This window comes from Rattus norvegicus, chromosome 19, assembly GCF_036323735.1.
Source record: "Rattus norvegicus strain BN/NHsdMcwi chromosome 19, GRCr8, whole genome shotgun sequence".
In the NCBI taxonomy this organism is placed as follows: Eukaryota; Metazoa; Chordata; class Mammalia; order Rodentia; family Muridae; genus Rattus; species Rattus norvegicus.
This window is the reverse complement of record NC_086037.1, coordinates 56,717,743-56,740,213: the sequence shown is the minus strand read 5'-3', so window position 1 is coordinate 56,740,213 and position 22,471 is coordinate 56,717,743. Positions and strand designations below refer to the sequence as shown.

At 43.4% G+C, this 22,471-nt stretch overlaps 1 protein-coding gene across 2 annotated transcripts in view; it reads left to right on the top strand.

The window, feature by feature from the left end:
- The first annotated feature begins 7,114 nt into the window (after nucleotides 1–7,114).
- Cfdp1 (craniofacial development protein 1) overlaps nucleotides 7,115–22,471 on the top strand; it is a 105,504-nt gene continuing 90,147 nt past the window's right edge. The window contains exons 1-4 of one of the 2 annotated variants that reach the window (XM_039097633.2): nucleotides 7,115–7,333; nucleotides 16,058–16,175; nucleotides 18,664–18,871; nucleotides 20,247–20,374. In XM_039097633.2, the coding sequence (XP_038953561.1) occupies nucleotides 7,270–7,333; nucleotides 16,058–16,175; nucleotides 18,664–18,871; nucleotides 20,247–20,374 (518 nt within the window). In that variant the 5' untranslated portion in view covers nucleotides 7,115–7,269. 2 annotated transcript variants of the gene reach the window in all.

Below are 22,471 nucleotides of genomic sequence, written 5' to 3'. Positions count from 1 at the left end.
GAATGTAGAATGCTCCTAGGTGGACCAGTGCATGTTTTAGAGCCTTAGAGGACCTGCCAAGCACCACTTTACAAAAGCATCTGAAAGTCAGTCGGGGAGGTGGCTTAGTTGGTAAAACACTTGCTGTGTAAGCACAGGGACCCAAATTCAGGTCTCCAGCACCCATGCAGATGCTGGGCAGGTGGGGAGCTCCCTCTGTGTAACCCTACCCAGTGCTCAGGAGATGGAGGGGGTTTCAGGATAAGGTAGCTAACTGTGTGCAAATCTGAGAGACCCTGTCCAAAATAGGATTCGAAGGGGTTGGGGATTTAGCTCAGTGGTAGAGCGCTTGCCTAGCAAGCGCAAGGCCCTGGATTCGGTCCTCAGCTCCGGGAAAAAAAAAAACAAGGAAAACATCCAATACCAACTTCTAGTCTTCACAAGCACACACAAACACACATACCTGCACACCCACACGTATGTGTATACGTGAACATGATGATATATACACCTCCCTTCCCCAGTAAATAGTGAGACGTTGTGACTCAGGTCAGTGATCTCAGCACTCTGAGCCTGTGGCAGGAGTATTGTTACAAATTAGGCCAATCTGCTCTGCAGGGGCCCTTCCTTTGGAGAAAAAAAAAAGATGTTATTTATTACTTGACACTGTGCAGTCGTTCTCGTACTGGCTGGGGATTTTACTCTCATGCAGTGTTAGAAGAAGTCGGGGAGGATTTCTGGCAAACTTCATTTCTTCTTTGGAGATTCCTCTGGGATGGGCTACACCCTATTGGTCACGGGAGTGGGGGCGGGGTGGGGTTTGTAATGTCCAAGGAAAGGAAGACCAAGAATAATGAAATTCAAAAGACTAGGTTTAGATTCTGCTAATATTCGATTACTTTCAGATCAGAAGAGTCTGCTTTTAGGATCAGCAAAATGGTTCAGTGGATAAACTGCCACCAAGCCTGATGACCTGAGTTCATTCCCCGGGGGCCTGCCAGGCAGAAGGAGAGAACAGAGCCCACATGTTCATGATGCAAGTGCAGGCAAGGTGGCGCACACACATCCAATAAGTTTTAAACCTGGTGGTGGCCAGACATCTTTTTTTTTTTTTTTTTTCTTTTTTTTTGGAGCTGGGGACCGAACCCAGGGCCTTGCGCTCGCTAAGCAAGCGCTCTACCGCTGAGCTAAATCCCCAACCCCTGCCAGACATCTTTAATGTCTGAAGGCTGAGGAAGTTAGATCTCTGTGAGTTCCAGGCTAGCTTGGTCATAGTTCTAGGACAGCAAGACAGAGAAACCATATCTCAAAACAAAACGAAACAAAAAGTGTTTAAAGAGAAATGTCTGTTTTAAGGAATCATAGGCCTGAACGTAAGTACGAAAATTCTGATCCTAAAAGGATACAAGGTAGAATTATGCTTCAACGGTTTTCTTTTTCTTTTTTTTTTTTTTTAGATTTATTCATTTATCATATATAAGTACACTGTAGCTGTCTTCAGGTACACCAGAAGAGGGCATTGGATCTTTTTACAGATGGTTGTGAGCCACCATGTGGTTGCTGGGAATTGAACTCAGGACCTCCGGAAGAGCAGTCGGTGCTCTTAACCGCTGAGCCATCTCTCCAGCCCTTCAACGGTTTTCTTAACTAGAACACAGTAATAGACTAGACATGATCAAAAAATTTCTGTTCAAAAGGAATTACCAAGAAGTGCAAAGGGGGGCTGGAGAGATGGCTCAGTGGTTAAGAGCACTGACTGCTCTTCCAGAGGTCCTGAGTTCAATTCCAAGCAACCACATGGTGGCTCACAACCATCTGTAATGGGATTCGATGCCCTCTTCTGGAGTGTCTGAAGACAGCTACAGTGTACTCAGATACATAAATAAATACAACCTTAAAAAGTGCAGAAAGGCCTCAGAAGATTGGAGGAACTATTCTCTAGGCAGAGGTACAGGGGACAGACACACAGAATACAGAAAGTACTTACGCTGTCAGAAAAACCAGTGTAAAATAGGCAAAGACTCTGAGGAGACTTCGTGTGTGTTTAAGAGAAAGAAGGTCTCATTATGTAAACCAGACTGGCTTGGAACTCACTACTGCAAACCAGGCTGTGGACTCACAGAGATCTGTCTGCTGTGCTGGGGTTAAAGGCATGTACTACAACACCTGATTGAAAAGCACCAACACCTGATTGAAAACATCCAATACCAACTTCTGTGATTGTAAGCACAGGGACCCAAATTCAGGTCTCCAGCACCCATGCAGATGCTGGGCAGGTGTGGAGCTCCCTCTGTGTAACCCTACCCAGTGCTCAGGAGATGGAGGGGGTTTCCGGGTAAGGTGGCTAACTCTGCGTGCAAGTCTGAGAGACCCTGTCCAAAGCAGGATTCAAAGGGGTTGGGGGCGGGGGGCTAGAGAGATGGCTCAGTGGTTAAGAGTGCTGACTGCTTTCCCAGAGGTCCTGAGTTCAATTCCCAGCAACCACATGGTGGCTCACAATCATCTGTAATGGGATCTGATGCCCTCTTATGGTGTGTCTGAAGACAGTTGCAGTGTACTTATATATACATATAATAAATAAATAAATCTAAAAAAAAATAAAAAGAAAAGGCTTTTTTTTTAAAAGACCATGTACAATGACCAATAGGGACATGATATTTAATATCTTCTGTCATCAAGGAAAAACAAATCAGGAGCATTTCGAGCTGCCATTTCACAGTCTCTAAAGACAGCATAGAGTGTTGGCAAGGCTGTAGATAAACAAGGGAATCCCCTTGGATAGCAGCCTGGAAATGTCCCCAGAAGGTAAAATATTTTATATGAGGGCGCAGTTCCACATTGGTAAATGGCATGCTAGGTATAAAAAGGCAACCACAGGGCTGGAGAGATGGCTCAGTGGTTAAGAGCACTGACTGCTCTTCCAGAGGTGCTGAGTTCAATTCCTAGCAACCACATGGTGACTCACAACCATCTGTAATGGGATCTGATGACCTCTTCTGGTGTGTGGAGACAGCTGCAGTGTACTCATATACATAAAATAAATCTTAAAAAAAAAAAAGAAAAAGCAACCACAATGTGTGATTCTGTTGACATAAAATGTCCAGAACGGGCAAATCCATACATACTAGTGATTGGGTGCAAAGGGGTATGACTATTAATGGGAAAAGGGTCTTTCTTGGGTGTGGTGAAAGCATTCTAACACTGATGGGGAAAGGCTACACAAACTTGAGCTATATATTTTCAGTGAGAAAATTTTCAATATGTAGATTGCGTCTCCCTATAAACCTATTTTCTTTAAAAAGTTTGCAGGTATCAGGTTACACTTTAATCACAGCCATGCCTTTAAATAGTTCTAGAAGTGGGTGACCCAGACTCTGTAGTGAAGAGCATCATCCTAAGGGGCAACACGGAGCTGGAAAACACATGCTCCTTCACACAAGTAGCCAATAATCTTCAATGTCTTGCCCAGGTTTGTCTCTGGTCATCGTTGCCCATAGTGGATCATGGTGATATTTATTTTTTTTAAAAGATTTATTCATTTATTATATTGTAAGTACACTGTAGCTGTCTTCAGACACACCAGAAGAGGGTATTGGATCTCTTTACAGATGGTTGTAAGCCACCATGTGGTTGCTGGGAATTGAACTCAGGACCTCTGGAAGAGCAGTCGGGGCTCTTAACAGCTGAGCCATCTCTCCAGCCCCATGGTGATATTTAAATCTGAAAAAATGGTAGTTTATATACAGTTTTATGGATTCACCTGAAGGAAAGATTAATGTGTCCATGTGCAGTCTTGAACACAGTAGCTATGGTATAAAGGGTTGTCTAATGCTGAATTAGCAAATACTGAATGCCCTAGGGTCAGGTCTCTGAGTCCCTGGTCACTTGTCAGGGGATCAACACACAAGTATGTGTGAGGTCGTTTTGTTCAGACGCCTTGTATTATAAATATAGGGTGCTTCCTAGTGAATGCACTTCACTCCCAACATTTAATGGAATTCACTTTTCTATACTGAAACTGTACTGTTTTCATAGTCATGAGGTATGAGAAACAGTATGTAAACCACGACACACTGTGCAGTTCTCACAGTGAACACAGTTGTGTGTGCAAATGAACTCCAAAACGATCAAAAGAGGAAGCACTTAAAACTTTATATAGGGCTGGAGAGACGGCTCAGTGGATAAGAGCACTGACAGCTCTTCCGAAGGTCCTGAGTTCAAGTCCCACCAAGTACATGGTACCTCACAGCCAACTACCTGTAATGGGATCCTATGCCCTCTTTCTGAAGACAGCTACAGTGTACTCATATACAGAAAAAATAAATAAATCTTTAAAAAAAAAGGAGTAAAACAAGAACCAAAAGTTTTTATTTATTTATTTTTTTCTCCCTCCCCAATCCCCAAGTTTTTATTTTTTATTTTTATTTTTTTTAAAGAAAAGCTCACTGGTGGTACTGCAGGATGCTAACCCACGGTGGCTAACCTGTTCAACTTTGGCTTGCTTCCTGAAAACCAAGGAAAGATAGGTGGAGCTTATTCTGCAGGAGAGGAGGAGCAGAACCCATCAACATCTGGCAGTTCCACCTCAGATATTTGGTTCTCACAGTTTGATGGTGTGATGACTTGATGAGGTAAGCAGTTTCCCCTCAGTTTCCCCTCCCTCCCAGTCCGGCCTGAAAATTTTGCATCATTGTTTCTGCTTTGTTTCCTGCCTCATTCCTTCTCTTCTCTTCTCTTCTCTTCTCTTCTCTTCTCTTCTCTTCTTCTCTCTCTCTCTCTCTCTCTCTCTCTCTCTCTCTCTCTCTATCTCTCTCTCCCCCTCTCTCTTCATTCTTTTTTACAAATCAAGTATCACAACTGGGAGGTGAGGAACAAACCTGTCTTTAATCCCAGCATTCAGGAGGCAGAGGCAGGCAGATCTTTGAGTTCTAATAGTGAGTTCCAGGAGAGCCAGGGCTACACAGAGAGACCTTGTCTCATCATCATCATCATCATCATCATCATCATCATCATCATAATGATGATAATAATGATGATAATTATAATAATAATAAAAGAGTACCACTATGTAGTGTTGACTGACCTGGAACACTTTATGGAGATCAGGCTGGCCTCGAACTCACAGAGATCCACCTCGGCCATCTGAGTGCTGGACTTAAAATTGTGTGCCACTCTCCTGGGCTTTCTGCCTCATTGTGTTAAGCATCTCATTGTAAGGGCCAAATGCAGAGGAGGTGACGAGCTTAAATTTGAGGCCACAATCAAGTACCAGGTCACATTCTTTTATGTCACCCTCTCCACTCCCCTTTAGACAGTATTCCATGCTGGTGTTTTGGTGGCTATGAGTTCTTAGGCTGATTCCCATTGCCATCCCCATCTCATCCACTCATCCAGAGCATTGGTTGGTCCTACTGATTTCCCTAAGGTCCCCTCCACATCTTCCTCCTTTATGTGCTCCAAAACTTCAGTTATTCTCAGTACATTATATTTTTATCACAGTTTTTTTAAATACTTATTTTTTTACTATTTAACGTCAAAAACTTCTACATTCTGGCCAAACATTAATTTTTCTAATAGGTATTGATAGAGCTGACTTGATAGCTTCCCATCCTGTGCTAATGTAACCAGCGACTTTGCTTTTAGTGAGTGACTTGCAGTAGTTCATCATGGTTTTCTTGTTGGCCTTAAAAAACCCTCCTAGGGGTTGGGGATTTAGCTCAGTGGTAGAGCACTTGCCTAGCAAGCGCAAGGCCCTGGGTTCGGTCCCCAGCTCCGGAAAAAAAAAACAAAAAAAAAAAAACAAGCCCTCCTAAATGGGCCGGGTATAGTATAGCACATCTTTAATCCCGGCACTCAGGAGGCAGAGACAGGCCGATCTCCTGTGAGTTTGAGGCCAACCTGGTCTACAGAGAGGGTTCTAGGACAGCCAGGGCTAGGCAAAGAAACCTTGTATCGAGAAAACAAGAAACAAACAAATCCTTCTCAAGGATTTAATGTAACTTTCTTGTATCGTATATCTTGAAAGCTGTAATTAATTACACCTTGATCAAGGTGCTGGTTGAGAAAGGTAGTGTTTGAGGCATAAAAATTGGCTTTCAGTTTCACCTTACGGTTTTGACAGGCCACCTCATGAATCCACAAACTTTTCAAAATTTTGTTTATTTTTATTTTATGTGTAAGTGCCTGCACGTGTGTATCGAAGGCAGTAGCGAGCCACCATGTTGGGAATGCTAGAAACCGAAACTAGTTTTGCTGCAAAAGCAACAAGTACTGTTTTCTTTTGGCCATCTCTCCCTTTTCTTTTTTTTTTTTTTCAGAGCTGGGGACCGAACCCAGGGCCTTTCGCTTGCTAGGCAAGCGCTCTACCACTGAGCTAAATCCCCAACCCCCGTCTTTTGGCCATCTCTCCAATCCTCACGAACTCACAGATTTAACTGCTTTTCCATTCATCTTTCCCGTTGTTTCATCATGCATTATAGGGTCAATTTAGCCCTTTGTGCAGTGGCTTCCCTCACAGATAAGCGGATTTCCTTTTCTCTCTTAGGTGATTACCGGATTGTTGTTGATTCATTAACGTTGAACTTACTGCCAACAGTACTTGTAACTCAGGCCTAAAGGTAGCTTACTTAACAAGCATTTTTTCTCAGGTAGGCACGTAGCAGCCTTCTTACGCTTAGAATATCAGACAAGAGTTTTGGTAGTTATCTTGGAAGCCGTTTTAGACAGTAAAATCACCCAGAAAAAAAACAAAACTGCAGGGGGAAAGGCACTAAACTGCATTTAAAGACTCGACTCTAAAGAGAAATTTGAATCAAGAAGGCGGAACCTCAGCCTTGCTTAAAAGTTGCTGGGAAGTTTAGCAACTCTTCGACTCTCAGTTTTTACTCGCTGCGCATGTCCGGGAGTAACATTTTAATCACTGGTTTTAGACTTACAAAAAAAAATAGTGAGTAAGCAAATTTGAAAATAGACAAGTTTAAAGGGAAAGAACTTTCCATAGATAAGCCATTCTCCATCAAGGATGCACGGTAGCATCTAAAACTACAAGCCCCAGCATGCATCGCTTCTGGGAGGGGCCGGAATCCCACAAGGGCCCGGAGAGTGTAGAACGACCAACCGCAACAGCCGGAAGTGTCGTCTTTTATCACGTGACACCGTCTACGCATGTGCGCTCCCCTCTAGGGCGGCCCTAGCTGCTGGTCCTGTACCTCTATGGTCTCGCCCTAGAGCTTCGCTATTTTGGGGCAGTGGCCGCAGTCGTGTTGGTAGCAGGCCCCAAGTGACAGCAGCATGGAAGAATTCGACTCTGAAGATTTCTCCACATCGGACGAGGATGAGGACTACGTGCCATCGGGTGAGCGATTCGGCCTGAGGCGAAAAGAGGGTGGTTCTCACGCTTCACGTCTCACTCGAGACTTTCCTGGTCCCCAGGGCGTGGGCCTTGTGGTCGCGGGGCCCCCGCGGCGCGTGGGCTCTGGAGTTCCGGTCCTCAGGACCCTGGCCCCTAGCCGGCCTGGAACACGTGTGTGTCGGTTCTGCACAGCTGTTCTCCTGGGCCGCCGCCCCCTTGGAGCGCGGGAAGAGAAGCGCGAAGCTGGCGGGCTGAGCGTACGGTCTATCGCCCTGAAGCGTTCTAGAAGCCGACCCGGACATTGGAGGTTGTTTTAAGGGAATTGCCAGCTTCCTCCAGGTCCGAGACTGAATTGCCCACCTCTGGGTTCAAAAGGGATCGGCTTGTTAGAAAGTTCATGTGATAATGTATTTTGTCTCTTTGCAGTAGCTACCCATTGCCCTCTTTTAAGAACTCTTAAAAAAAGTTTTATTTTTAAAGATTCATTTCATGTCATGTATATCAGTGTTTTTCCTGAATGTATGCATCCTGTGCGTGCCTAGGGCTTCTGGGACTGGAGTTACAGGTGGTTGTGGAGCTGAGCCACCTGGCCAACTCCTTATTATTTTTATTTGTGTGTATATAGTAGTGTGTTCAGGTGGCCAGAGAGGACGAAAGTGGGTATTGGATCCCCAGGTGATGGAGGTACACTCAGTTGTGAGCCGCCCAACTCTGGAACCAAAGTCAGACAGAGCCTTTGGAAGGGAAACACACACTGTTAATGGCTTAGCTATCTTCTTTTCTTGGGGTGGCGTAGAGGAGCACACTAAGAATCCAGCTTATGCGAGGTCCAGACAGATCTCCTTTAAAATTTTTATTCATTGGGGTTGGGGATTTAGCTCAGTGGTAGAGCACTTGCCTAGCAAGCGCAAGGCCCTGGGTTCGGTCCCCAGCTCCGAAAAAAAGAAAAGAAAAAAAAAAAATTTTTATTCATTTTATTTATTTTATGTATATAGGTGTTTTGCCTACATGCACATATACCTGTATATTACATGTATACCCAGTGTCCTCAGAGCCTAGAAGAGGGCATTGGATCCCCTGGAAGTTGAATTATAGACGATTGTGGACTGGTGTATGGGGGCTAGGAATTGAAAGTGGCCCTTTGAAAAAGCTGCCCGTGTTCTTTTTTTTTTTTTTTTTCTTTTCTTTTTTTCGGAGCTGGGGACCGAACCCAGGGCCTTGCGCTTGCTAGGCAAGCGCTCTACCACTGAGCTAAATCCCCAAGCCCCTGCCCGTGTTCTTAACCACTGAGCCAGCCCTCCAGTTCAATATATCTTAATACCAAAGCATACCCCCTCCTCACCTTGTACCTGGCCCTGGCTTAACTATTTTCCTAAAGTTATTTATTCCAATGTAGTAGCTTAGGTGAAAAGCAGCTCCAGAGGTTGTGGATGAGAAAGCCAGCTCTACAGCATAAGATCCTGTGTTCAAATGCCCAGCACCCACGTAAAAGCTGGACATGTCTTGTGGATGCCTCTAACAGTGGCATTTTGAGTGTTGACACAATCCTGGGATCTCACTGGCTTGGTGAGTTTCTGTTCAGTGAGAAATACTGTCTCAAAAAATAAGGTATAAAAAGTTATCTCACCTGGGTGGCCTAAGACCATCAGAAGATACAGATTTTTATATTACAATTCATAACAGTATCAAAATTAAGTTATAAAGAAGCAACAGAAATAATTTTTTTTTTTTTTTTTGGTTCTTTTTTTGGAGCTGGGGACCGAACCCAGGGCCTTGGGCTTCCTAGGCCAGCGCTCTAACCACTGAGCTAAATCCCCAACCCCAACAAAAATAATTTTATGGTTGGGGATCACCACAACATGAGGATCTTTATTAAAAGGGTCTCAACATTAGGAAGACTGAGACCCTAGAACAAGATGCCCACATCTTCCTTTAGAGACACACACACACACACACACACACACACACACACACACACACCCAGTCATTCTTATTTATCTGTCCAATCAAAAAGTTATGTTGTGCTATGTATGGTAGTATAAGCCTATAACCCAGAAACTTGATGGGTTCTGAGGCAGGAGGATTGCTGTAAGTTTGAAAATAGTCTGCTCAGCATTGTGAATTCCAGACCCTGTCCTGGGAGAGGAAGTGAGTCTAGAGAGATGCTTCAGTTGGTAAAATGTTTGCCTTTCGAGCATGAAGGCCTGAATTCAATTTACAGGATCATGTTCTATAAAAATGCCTACCGTAAATGCTCAACACTTTGATGATACTGACGGTGCTGGGAAGAGACAGACTGGAGGGTGCCCTTCTGCACGCTGTTCTCACCTAAATTGTGAGCTCCAGCCCCATGAGAGACCTGTCTCAAAAGAGGTAGACAGTTTTCTTAGGAGTGATACTCTATGTTGGCCTCTGGTTCCAGAGGCCCTACAGGGAGGCATGCACATGAGTACCACAGGGTGTGGGGTGTGCAGGAAGAACTTTAAGACTTACTTTTTTTTGTTTTTTTAAGATTTATTCATTTATTATATATAAGTACACTGTAGCTGTCTTCAGATACACCAGAAGAGGGCATCAGATCCCATTATAGATGGTTGTGAGCCACCACGTGGTTGCTGGGAATTGAACTCAGGACCTCTGGAAGAGTAGTCGAGTGCTCTTAACCGCTGAGCCATCTCTCCAGCCCTAAGACTTACTTTTTAAATTTCATGTCTATGTCTGTGTGTGTGTGTGTGTGTGTGTGTGTGTGTGTGTGTGTGTGTGTGTGTGTGTGGTGTGTGTGGTGTGTGTGGTGTGTGTGGTGTGTGTGTGTGGTGTGTGTGTGTGTGTGTGTGTGTGTGTGTGTGTGTGTGTTCCTGAGGAAGCTAGAAGAGACTGTCCGATCCTCTGGATTTAACAGGTACAGGTATTTGTCATGGGTGCTGGCAGTGGAACTCCAGTCCTTTCTGTAAGAGTAGCAAGGGCTCTTTTTTTTTTTTTTTCTTTTTTCTTTTTTTCAGGGCTGGGGACCGAACCCAGGGCCTTGCGCTTTCTAGGCAAGCGCTCTACCACTGAGCTAAATCCCCAACCCGTAGCAAGGGCTCTTAACTGATAAACCATCTTTTTAATATCTTTCTGCCAATTTTATTTTCTTTTTTTCGGAGCTGGGGACCAACCCAGGGCCTTGCCTTGCTATGCAAGCGCTCTACCACTGAGCTAAATCCCCAACCCCATTCTGCCAATTTTTAAAAAAATTTAATAAAATTTAAAATCTCTTTAAATTGTATTTTATGTCCATGAGTGTTTTGCCTGCATGTGTGCTTGTTGAATGTCATGTTAGGTATCTCGTCTGTTGAAGAAACCTCTTTCTCCTTTCGTAGTCTGCCTGGCTAGTTTCCTTTGACTTTATTCATACAGTGAGTCTCATTGAGCACCCAGGGCTCATTCTCCTGTTTCCACCAGTCATTCTTCAACCTTTAGGCCCTCTCCAAGTCTCCCACCTGCCCTTGTACCTGTTTTGATTAGATAAGTAGGCCGTGTTTATCTTTTTGCTGATTGAAGGCCACCCTGTTGTTCATAGCTGAGCCGTATGATATGCTGTGATTGCTTTACTGGGCTACCTTTCTCTGGTGTTAATGACTGTTTTACAAGTAGAGAGAGAGCGAGAACAGGAGAGAGAGGGACGGGGGAGGGATTCTGTCTGTCTGTCTGTCTGTCTGCCTGTCTGTCTGTGTGTCTGTCTGTCTGTGTGTCCAAGTATATGCCAGAATGTGCATGTAGGAGTTAGAGGATAACATGGAGGAATTGGTTCTCCTGTCTGTCTGTCTGTCTGTGTCTGTCTGTCTGTCTGTCTGTCTGTCTCTTTGTGTCCAAGTATATGCCAGAATGTGCATGTAGGAGTTAGAGGACAACATGGAGAGATTGGTTCTCCTGTCTGTCTGTCTGTCTGTCTGTCTGTCCGAGTATATGCCAGAATGTGCATGTAGGAGTTAGAGGACAACATGGAGGGATTGGTTCTCTCCTTCTACCATGGGGCTTCCAGAGATAGAGCTCGGGCTGTCAGGCTTGGTGGCAATGCTTATATCCTCTGTGCCATCTTGCTGTTCCCTGTTTTAATTTAGCTGCCTATGCCCTTACCATTAATTTGACTCTAGATCTTCACAATTGCCCAAATCGTCTCCTAGCATCCTTAGATTCCTTGGGTTTTTATTCCATTTCTTGGAAGTTGATCTCTGCCTTGGCCTTGTTTTCTTTTTGGTGTGATTTTTCTCTGCCTTTTGGAATCTTAATCCTTGGGTCTTTCAGCATCATTACTACTCTTTTGGGTCACCTTTATTTCTTTTCTGTATTCTCATGTTCTCTCTCTGTCCTTCTGGGTCTGTTTTTCTGTCCTCTTTGTCTGCTGGCCTGTCTCTGTCTCTCCCTCTGTCTTTTTCTATCAAAGGGTGTTATATATACCAGGCTGGCCTTGCAGTCCACATGTAACTGGTCTAACTTTGAATTCCTGATCCTCCTCTCTCCACCTATGCAATGATTCTAGGTGTGCGCTACTGTGTCCGCCTCAGATTTCCTTGTGTTCACTGTGCTGCTCTTGTGTTTTGCTGTGTCCCACCAAAATGAGAAGAGACTGTGTAATGGCATCTGAGGAAGGATGCGTGGCAGAAACATTATTCTGAGACCTGGGATGTCTGAAAGTTACCTCAGGCCTGTTTGATGGTTGGTTGATAATAGAATTTTAGGTTGGAAGCAATTTTCTGTAAGAATTGTGACTGATAGTGCTGCTTCACTTGCTTGATGCTGGTGTTGCCAGCAAGTCTGTCTTGTGGGCTGGAGATGCAGCTCAGAGGTAGAGGACTTGTTTGGCATGAGCAGTATCTTGGGTTTGATTCCCCAGTGGATCTGTTTGTCTCAGAAGGAATATTCCCTTTGCTCCCATTTTCCTGATGTTAGAGATCGACCTCATTGTCATCATTGGATACTGTGGCGTGACTTTGCAGTCAGTGAGCCTGCTTCTCTCAAGAATTTGTTTTCTGTTTTGTTTCTCTGGAATCTTAGTTATTCCAGAGATGTTAGACCTTCTGCACTGTCGCAGTTACTGTCCCCTTCTCCCAGCACTTTGCCTACACCCAAATAGGTTCTCTTATGGCTCGTGTGGATTAGTCACTCCAGAAATGCTTGCATGGGTTTTGTGGGGCATTGCACTGAATCTGTAGGTCAGTTTGGAGAGAATTGGTAACTTAACAATCTTCTCTACCAGTCTGTGACAACAGACGGTTTCATGTCTATGTAGGTCTTTTATTTCCAGTTGCTTATTGGTTGCTAGAACATGAGAACACAATACTTTAACATGCTAAAGTATTGCATTCTTCAAACCTGTTAAACCCATAACTTCAGCTCTGGAGGGTTTTGTAGATGCCACAGGATTCTCGAGGTAGACAATGATATCAAAGCTGAATTTTTTTGTGGTACTCCATGTTTCTTTTGCATGACATGCTGTACTTGATACTTCTATGATGATGTTGAGCAGGAATGATGAGAAGGAACATTCTTCTCTGCTCCCTGCTCTCAGTTGTAAGGAAGTTCAGAGGACCTTAGTGATTTACCATTGGTAAGAGGTTAGCTGGTTCCCATTCTCAAATGCCCTTTGTGTGCACACATCTTTGAAACAGTTCAGTGACAACTTACTACTAACTCACACAGTGCTTCAGAGTATGTGCTTTTGTACTGTCCATTTTACAGATGAAAAGGCTGAGGATCAGAAAGCATAAGCAAATAGTTCACGGCCACCAGTCTGGATAGTAGCTGAGGGCAGGGTGTGGTGCTACATACCTGTGATCCCAACACTTGGGAGGTAGAAGCAGGCAGACAGACAGGCTCAGAGATGAATTTGAGGCTAGCTTGGTTTACGTAGTCAATCCCAGACTAGCTAATGGTGCTTAGTGAGACCCTGGTGAAAAAGTGGGGGAGAGGGGGGGACAGACAGACGGACGGACGGACGGATGGACGGACAGAAGAGGTAGCTGAGCTACCTGAGCAGGCATTACTTAGGCATCTCTCCATAGTGTTCCTCACAGGTAACTTGCAAAGACCTCTGTACTCTGGGAGGTGAGCTGGAGAAGGCCAAGCAGCATGTGCTGTGCCCCAGCCTCCTTTCACGCTCTCCCTCCTGCTTCATATACACCCTGTGAGCCTTCGAACTGACAGCTTTGTGTCATTCACAGCCATAGCAATGGGTACCTCAGCAACAAGGTGACAAAGGGGCGAAGAAAGAACATTGGTAATAGATGACTGCAGAGGAGAGGCACAAAGAATGTTTATGGGCCATGCTCCTCTGAACACCGTTCTGTTGTAGAAGGAGGAGCTGAGGGAGAGAGCTAAACCGTGTACAGTAGAAGTGGGAGAGAGAACCTGAGGATCCTTGCCTGCATCAATCACATCGTGGAACAAAACTCTTTTTTTTTTTTTTTTTTTTTTTTTTTTTTTTTTTTGGAGCTGAGGACCGAACCCAGGGCCTTGCGCTTCCTAGGCAAGCGCTCTACCACTGAGCTAAATCCCCAACCCCGGAACAAAACTCTTAAATCTAGTTTTTAGTTTAATAAGGCCCATTGATGACATATTGAGAAGATTCTGTTGTGAAGAAGCTGTGAGCAGTGTTACTTGGCTCCCAGGTGTGATAATGCACTTCTGTAGTCAGCATTTGGGAGAGAGAGGCGGTAAGATCAGAAGTTCGAGGCCAGTCTTAGCTGCATTGTGAGTTTGAGGCCAGCCTGGGGTACATGGCTGTCCAAACAGTCCAAACCCAAACAGAAAGACTCTTGGAAAGAAGGCAAACAGAAAGAAAATGTGTAGCTAGAAACGTGGATTTTATTGTTACAGGGCTTTTTTTTCTGCCTCATGGTTCTCATCTCTTCATTTGTTCTCTGTGAACCACTTTGTTCATAACTTTGTTGTGAATGCTTCCTTGCTGGCTGGTTTTATGTCAGTTTTACACCAGCCAGAGTCATTTGGGAAGTGAGAACCTCAATTAGAAAATGCCCCCAGCAGGTGGGTCTGTTGGCAAGCCGCACACATTGATGATTGGTGCTTGGTGTGGGTGGTGCTCCTCCTGCACTGGCGCTCCTGGGTGCTATAAGGAAGCAACCTGAGCAAGCCGTGGAAGCAGGACAGGAAAAAGCATTTTTCCATGGCCTCTGCATTGGTTCTTGAACTCAGGTTCCTGCCCTGACTTCCTTCATGGTGGACTATAAGTTGTAAGATGAAATGAGTTCTTTCCTCTTCAAGGTGCTTTTGGTCATGGTGTTTTATCACAGCAATAGAAACCCTAGTTAAGACAGCTTCCAAGATGAGTCAAATATATGCCTGTCAAAACTGACGAAGTCTACTCTTAAGTTTGGAGAGATGGCTCAGAGTTTAGGAAAGTGAGGTACTCTTGTGGTGGATCCAAGTTTGGTTCCCAACATCCACATGGGATCGCTTCAATCACTTGTACTTCCAGCTCTGTATGTCACAAGTATCTGCCCCCACATATGCCCATAACCCTGCCCACACACATAAGCACTTGAGTCTTAAAAAGTCTTTTTAAGAAGTATCATGTGTGTGCTACTGTATCTAGAGCTTTGGGTTTTTGTTGTTGTTTTGTTTTGTTTTTAAGATTTATTTACTTTATGTATGTGAGTACACTGTCACTCTCTTCAGACACACCAAAAGAGGGCATCGGATCCCATTTCAGATGGTTGTGAGCCACCACGTGGTTGCTGGAAATTGAACTCAGGATCTCTGGAAGAGCAGTCAGTGCTTTTTTTTTTTTTTTTTTTGGTTCTTTTTTTCGGAGCTGGGGACCAAACCCAGGGCCTTGCGCTTCCTAGGCAAGCTCTCTACCACTGAGCTAAATCCCCAACCCCGCAGTCAGTGCTCTTAACTGCTGAGCCATCTCTCCAGCCTCCATCTAGAGCTTTGTAATGTGCCCAAAGGCCAGCAATGTTGACTTTTGTCAACAAATAATAAGTTTGAAAAATGAATATGATTCACATTGTCACCTTTCTGATTTGTTATCAGCTGACAGCTTGATATAACTGAAATTTTTACTGTCTTTTTTAGAATTTGTGTGTGTGTGTGTGTGTGTGTGTGTGTGTTTCTGTGTGTTTCTGTTTCTGTGTGTTTCTCTGTCAGAGTTTGAGTGTGTTCACAGGAGTGTAGGTACCTACATGGGCCAGAGGAGTTGGATTTCTGTGGATCTGAAGTTATAGGTGTTGGTAACCTGGACAGGTCCTGGGTATTGAACTTGGAACCTCTGAAAGAGCAGTGCAGTCTATGCTCTTTTTTTTTTTTTTAAAAGACTTATTCATTTATTATATATAAGTACACTGTAGCTGTCTTCAGATACACCAGAAGAGGGCATCGGATCTCTTTACAGATGGTTGTGAGCCACCATGTGGTTGCTGGGAATTGAACTCAGGACCTCTGGAAGAGTAGTCGGGTGCTCTCAACCACTGAGCCATCTCTCCAGCCCGACTGTATTGTTTATTATTAGACTCTATTCTGTCAATGATAGGAGGCATAAACCAATATTACATTCTTTTTTTTTTTTTTTTTTTTTTTTGGAGCTGGGGACCGAACCCAGGGCCTTACTCTTGCTAGGCAAGCGCTCTACCACTGAGCTAAATCCCCAACCCCTCCCAGACTTCATTCTTAATATTTTATGAAACATTTTCATTTCGATCGTCTGACCAACCTGTTCTGTGGTTTCAGGTGGCGAGTACAGTGAAGATGATGTCAATGAATTAGTGAAGGAGGATGAAGTGGATGGTGAAGAGCAGGCTGAGAAAACCAAAGGGAAAAGAAGGAAGGCTCAGAGCATTCCAGCCAGGTGACCTCACAAGAAGAGACGTCTTATGACTGAGTGCTCTCATGATAGATGTCTGTCTGCCTTTTGTTTGTTTTGTTGCTGTTTTTTGAGACAGGATTTCTCTGTGTAGCCCTGGTTGTCCTGGAACTCACAGAGATCCATCTACCTGTGTCTTCCTTCTGAGTGCTAGGATTGAAGGCCTATGCCATCACCACCCAGCCTGCCCATCTTTCCTTCCTTTGCTTCATCTCTCCCTTCTTCCCTCCCTCCCTCACTCCCTCCCTCCCTTTGTTTCTCCTTCTCTCTCTCCCTCCCTCCTTCCTTTCTTCCTTAGCATTGTGTATGTACCTGCACTGTAGCACGAGCTGGTCTATGTAGCCTAGGCTAGCCTCCAGCTTCAGCCTCCAGAATTGTAGGGGTTTTAGGCATGAACCATTGCTCCTAGCTTTATTGCTAGGGTTTTTAAACCCCTTCCTGTATGAGGGAAATTTTTGTTGATATTCTAAAATTAAAATCTTGGCCTTCAGCCATTTTTTTTTTTTTTTTTTTTTTGGTTCTTTTTTTCGGAGCTGGGGACCGAACCCAGGGCCTTGCGCTTCCTAGGTAAGCGCTCTACCACTGAGCTAAATCCCCAGCCCCTAGAAACATGGGGAACTTTTGCCCATGTCTTTTTTAGCCATTTTCAAAAAGTTTTAGGTCTTAGTTTAAAAACAAAATCACTAAGTAAAATGTGCATGTGGTTAAAGCAGTCTTGTTGCTATAGGATACCCCCTCTGGTCTTACCCTGGAAAGCTGTTACCTTAGCAGCTGTCATACTCAGTGTGGGTACATATTTCCTGCTCTCTCTGTTTAAAAATAAAAATGGTGGCACAGTATGTCATGCTCACGCTCACTCTTGGACAGGTTTCACTATGTTGCTCAGGCTGGGCTACTCCTAAGCCTCTTGTCTGTCTTCTGAGTAAGTGCGATTCCAGGGAGGCCTCACGTGGAGATTCTCACTTAGCCATTGCTTTAAAGGCAGCATGGCAGTCCATTGGATACACCCTGTTCTTTCAGGGACTATAGTGTTACACTTTATGAATAGGCCTGACTTGACTTAATCATCCCCTTATGGAGGAACAATTAGACTGTATAGTCTTTGCTATAGCAAAAGGCTACAGAAAACATTGTTAGAAGATGCCATTACATTACTGGTACAAAGATTTTTTTTTTAAGATTTATTTATTTTATGTTTGAGTACACTGTAGCTGTCTTCAGACACACCAGAAGAGTGCATCAGATCCCATTACAGATGTTGTGAGCCACCATGTGGTTGCTGGGATTTGAACTCAGGACATCTGGAAGAGCAGACACTGCTCATAACTGCTGAGCCATCTCTCCAGCCCGCAAAGTAATTTCTTAACAGAGACTGTCAATATAGGAGTCCATGAGGGGCTGTTATCTACTGGGAGACCTGAATTTTAACTTTTCCTTAAATATTCCTGAAAGATATAGTTAAACTTTGTAAGTACTACTAGACTCAATGTGTTTTATTATTTAAATAAGAATTTCAGCTCTTCAAATTATAGACTGTTAAGATAGAAATATGTTTAAAATATAATATTTAAACCTCTGAGAATGGCTAGGGTATTGATTTATTGTTCCTGAGTCTCAAAGAGTAATATACCAAGAATTTGAAAACACTGAGAAACTTGTGGGTTTGGTTTTTTTTGTTTTGTTTTGTTTTTTGACTATATGGTGTAATTCTAAATTGTACCATTGTTGCTGAATAAACATACTTAAAAAAAATTAGTTAGGGCTACAGAGATGGCTCAGTACTTAAGCACAGTCACTGCTCTAGCAGAGGACCTGGGTTCAGTTCTAAGCATCTCCATGCTGCCGTACAAGTGCCAGTGATTTTAGTTCCAGGGGATTTGACATCCTCTTTTGACCTCCACAAGTAAATGTGTATATAGTTCACATACACGCACTCAGGAACACACGTATGTACATAAATAAATGAGTAATTTTTTTAAATAGTCAGCTTTTTTTAATAGTTTTTTTAAAAGATTTATTTATTTAATGTATGTGAGTACACTGTAGCTGTCTTCAGACACACCAGAAGAGGGCATCAGATCTCATTACAGATGGCTGTGACTGAGAATTGCACTAAGGACCTCTGGAAGAGCAGAGCCATCTTAACCACTGAGCCATCTCTGACTCTCTGACGAATAAATATTTCTTTTTTTTTTTTTTTTTTTCTTTTTTTTTTTCCGGAGCTGGGGACCGAACCCAGGGCCTTGCACTTGCTAGGCAAGTGCTCTACCGCTGAGCTAAATCCCCAACCCCCGAATAAATATTTCTAAAAAATTCAATCTCAGTTTGCCTTCTCCATTTCTCTTACTGCGTTACTAGTGATTCCAGATTTAAACTTTGAAGTGTGTAAGGTGATCCGTGGATTGAGGAAAGGAAGTGAGTGACTGTGCATTCTGTCTTGTCTTCCTTTTTCTGGGTGGCTATTGGCGAGTAGGAAGAGAAAACAAAGTGGCCTCTTATTAGACGAAGAGGAAGACGGCGAGGAAGACTCTGGAGGCAGCAGTAGGGAAGAAGATGAAGAGGAGCAAGAAGGAGGCCTTGGGTCAGAGACTTCGAGGAAGAAGAAGGAAGATGAATTGTGGGCCAGCTTCCTTAATGATGTAGGAACAAAGTCAAAAGCAGCCTCAAGTTCACAAGTTAAGGTAAGCTTAGAGATTGATGGGATGAACGCCTCCCCAGAAACACCCTCAGTTCCCAGGAGCTTCCTAGTGTTAATTTGCAAACTGACTTGAGATTGGCATCTCAAATCAAAAAGCAAACTAGATGTCTTTTGATAGTGACTTCTCTAAGGGAAAAACAAAACATTTCTTTTTTTTAAGGTTTATTTATTTATTATATATAAGTACACTGTAGCTGTCTTCAGACACACCAGAAGAGGGCATCAGATCCCATTACAGATGGTTGTGAGCCACCATGTGGTTACTGGGATGTGAACGCAGGACCTCTGGAAGAGCAGTCAGTGCTCTTAACCTCTTAATGTCTCCAACCCCGAAAGCATTTTATTCTTAACAGTAGAAAAAAATGAACTGTTTTAATCAGGTCAATTTCCAGCAGACTTTTAAAATCTTTTAAAAAAGTTATTTGTTGGGCTAGAGAGATGGCTCAGTGACTGCTCTTCCAGAAGTTCTGAGTTCAGTTCTTAGCACCTAAGTCAGGTAGTTCACAAAAGCCTGCAACTCTAGCTCCAGGGGATATGATGCCTTCTCTGGCTTCTAAAGGCACCTGTACACCTACGCACACACATAAATTAAATGAGTAAAAATAAATAAAAATGAGTAAAAATTTAAAAAATGCACTCGTTATTTTTAATTATGAGTATTTGCTTGTCTTATGTGTGGGTGTGTGCTTATTAGTACAGGTGTCCGCTTTGGCCAAAGGCATTAGCTTACCCTGGAGCTCAAGTTACGGGCAGTTATGAATTGCCAGATGGAGATGCTAAAAAGTAAGCTCAGGTTCTCAACAAAAACTCTTAACTGCTGAGCCATCTGTCTATCCAGCCTCTCCAGTGTATATCTGCGTTATATTATTTTTTATATATGTATGTTTTTTACTTGTATGTCTATGCACCACATGCATGTAATACCTATGATGGCCAGAAGAGGGCATCAGAGATTTCAGAACTGGAGTTATAGGTGGATGTGAGCTGCCTTATGGGTCCTGGAAATGTAACCCGTGTCCTCTGGAAGAGCAGTCAGTGCTCTTAACTATACGTCATCTCCAGGCCCTCCAATAGTGTTTAACTGATTGGAGATGAAACATGAGAGAGCAGCCCTAAGCAGCATGTTCAGACAGTTCTTTTAGTCTTACACTTTGGTCAAAGTGATGTCTGTCTGTCTGTCTATCTATCTAACTTTTTTCCAGGTAGGGTTTCACTGTGTAGCCCTGGCCAGCCTGGAGCTCTATGTAGACCATGCTGGCTTCAAACTCAGAGATCAAGTCCTTGAATCTCTGCCTCCTGGGTGCTGGGCTTAAAGGTGTGTGCTCTGCAGGCCTGATTCCATTTCTTACTTGTTTTAGGTAGCAGAGGAGACTGAAGAGACTAGTTCAAGTAAACCATTGGTGAAAGCAGATGAACTAGAGAAACCTAAAGAATCAGAAAAGGTGAAGATTACCAAGGTGTTTGACTTTGCTGGCGAAGAAGTAAGGTAAGAGGATTTCTGCGGTTGGAAACTAGCGCTTTTACAAGGCGGTGCTGTAAGTTCTGCTTCATGTCTGTCCTTAGAGCATTTGGGAATTTGTATTTCTGTTTGCTCATTGCCATGCTCTGTGTGTGCTTTGGGTAAATCCTTTATTTCCTTCCATCGCTGTGAGGTAGCATCTCTGGTGAGATCGCTTAAGTCAGGCAACAGTTGAAGTCCTAGGAAGTTTAGCCTCAGTATTATTTGTCCCCTTAGTATTGTTTGAGCTGGCTTATGAGTTTATCTTAGTTTATAAAAGCAGTTTATTTTAGAGGCTTTTGAGTAGTTCAGCCTCCTGGATGCTTTGTTTAGAGGCAGAATCTCACTATGTAGCCCTGGCTATCCCAGAACTCACTGTGTAGACCAGGCTGGCCTCAGATTCACAGAGATCCACCTGCCTCTGCCTCCTGAGTGCTGGGATTAAAGTCGTGTGCCACTAAGACCAGCTTGTTGGCATTTTGTTTGATTAGTTTTTTGGGGGAGTTATGTGGCTGTTTTAAGTAAGACCCACATGCCTAGAATTTTCAGTCTCTCATTTATTTAAAATTATAATGTAAAAGCTGTAGTTTATAATTTAGAACAATGAGGTCAGAATTCGAGCAATAATTTTGTAATAATAATTTTTTATTTTCTATGTCAGTAACAGATTAGACTTGAATGTGGTCTGATAATAGTTTCTTTTGTCTTTATTGCTTTCAAAAGCAATGCCTGTTTGCCTGGATTTGCATCCTTCCCTCTGTGTGGGGTGTAGATTGTAGAACCCCTTGATGATGCTGGAGTCCTCAGATTCCTACATCCCATATATATGGTGTCAGTATATAATCTATACATAACTTCTTTTGTGCATTAAATATCCGATTTGTAATACTTGGTAATGTCGACCCATGGAAGTGGCACAGTATGTAGGGACTAGTGAGAAGGATGATAATGTGTGCGTGTTCTGTACAGATGTATTTCCCACTATATGTTTTCTGCCTATATTGGTTGATCCATAGAATATAACCCACTAATACACAGTGTTGCCTGTTTTTGTCCAGTGAAAATACATTTTGAAAAATTGAGGATTTGTATTTATAGCTTTATAAGTAGTATGGAGCTCAACTTTTTTCTTTTTTTTAAAAGATTTATTCATTTATTATATATAAGTACACTGTAGCTGTCCTCAGACATACAGAAGAGGGCATCAGATCTCATTACAGATGGTTGTGAGCCACCATGTGGTTCCTGGGATTTGAACTCAGGACCTCCAGAAGAGCAGTTGGGGCTCTTAACGGCTGAGCCATCTCTCTAGCCCGGAGCTTAACTTTTAAAATGTTTAGACTGGGTCTCACTGTAGCCCAGACTATTCTGGAATTTACTGTGTATCCCAGAGTGGATGAAGTTGTGATATTCCATCTCCTCAGCCTCCTAAGTGCATAAGCTTCTGCGTACAGCAAAACTTATTTTTAATGATTTTATGTATGTGAGTCTTTTGCCTGGTGTATGTCTGTGTGCCATGTACATACCTAGTGCCTGAAGGTGTCAGAAAAGGGTGTTAGATCCCCTGGAACTGTAGTTACAGAGGGTTCTGAGCCACTATGCAGGTTCTGGGAACAGAACCCAGGACCTCTGGATGAGCAGCCAGAGCCCTTAACTTCCGAGTCATCTCTCCAGTGCCAAAGTCACTCATTTGAAAATTTTTCTCAAAAAACCTTTTCTTTCGTGAAGTATCCTTAGGACGGTTTTACAGTGAGCACCCTCATGCCAACACTCTTCACGGGTTCACCTGTGTTCGGTCTTCTGTTGTCCTTCTGTGAGGGTGTGGGCACTCCTGTCACAGCATGCGGATGAAGACCAGAGGACAGCTTGTAAAGTTGCTTCTCTCTCCACCACGGGGTCCTTGAGGAGTCAACTCAGTTTGCCCAGCTTGGCAACCTTTATCTACTAAGCCTTCTTGGCAGATCCTGTTGCAAATGACTCATCTTGACAGTTTTATCCTAACTGGACTGATCTCTGGTTTTTAATTGGATGTTTTATTTATTTACATTTCAAATGTTATCCCCTTTCCCAGTTTCCCCTCTGCAA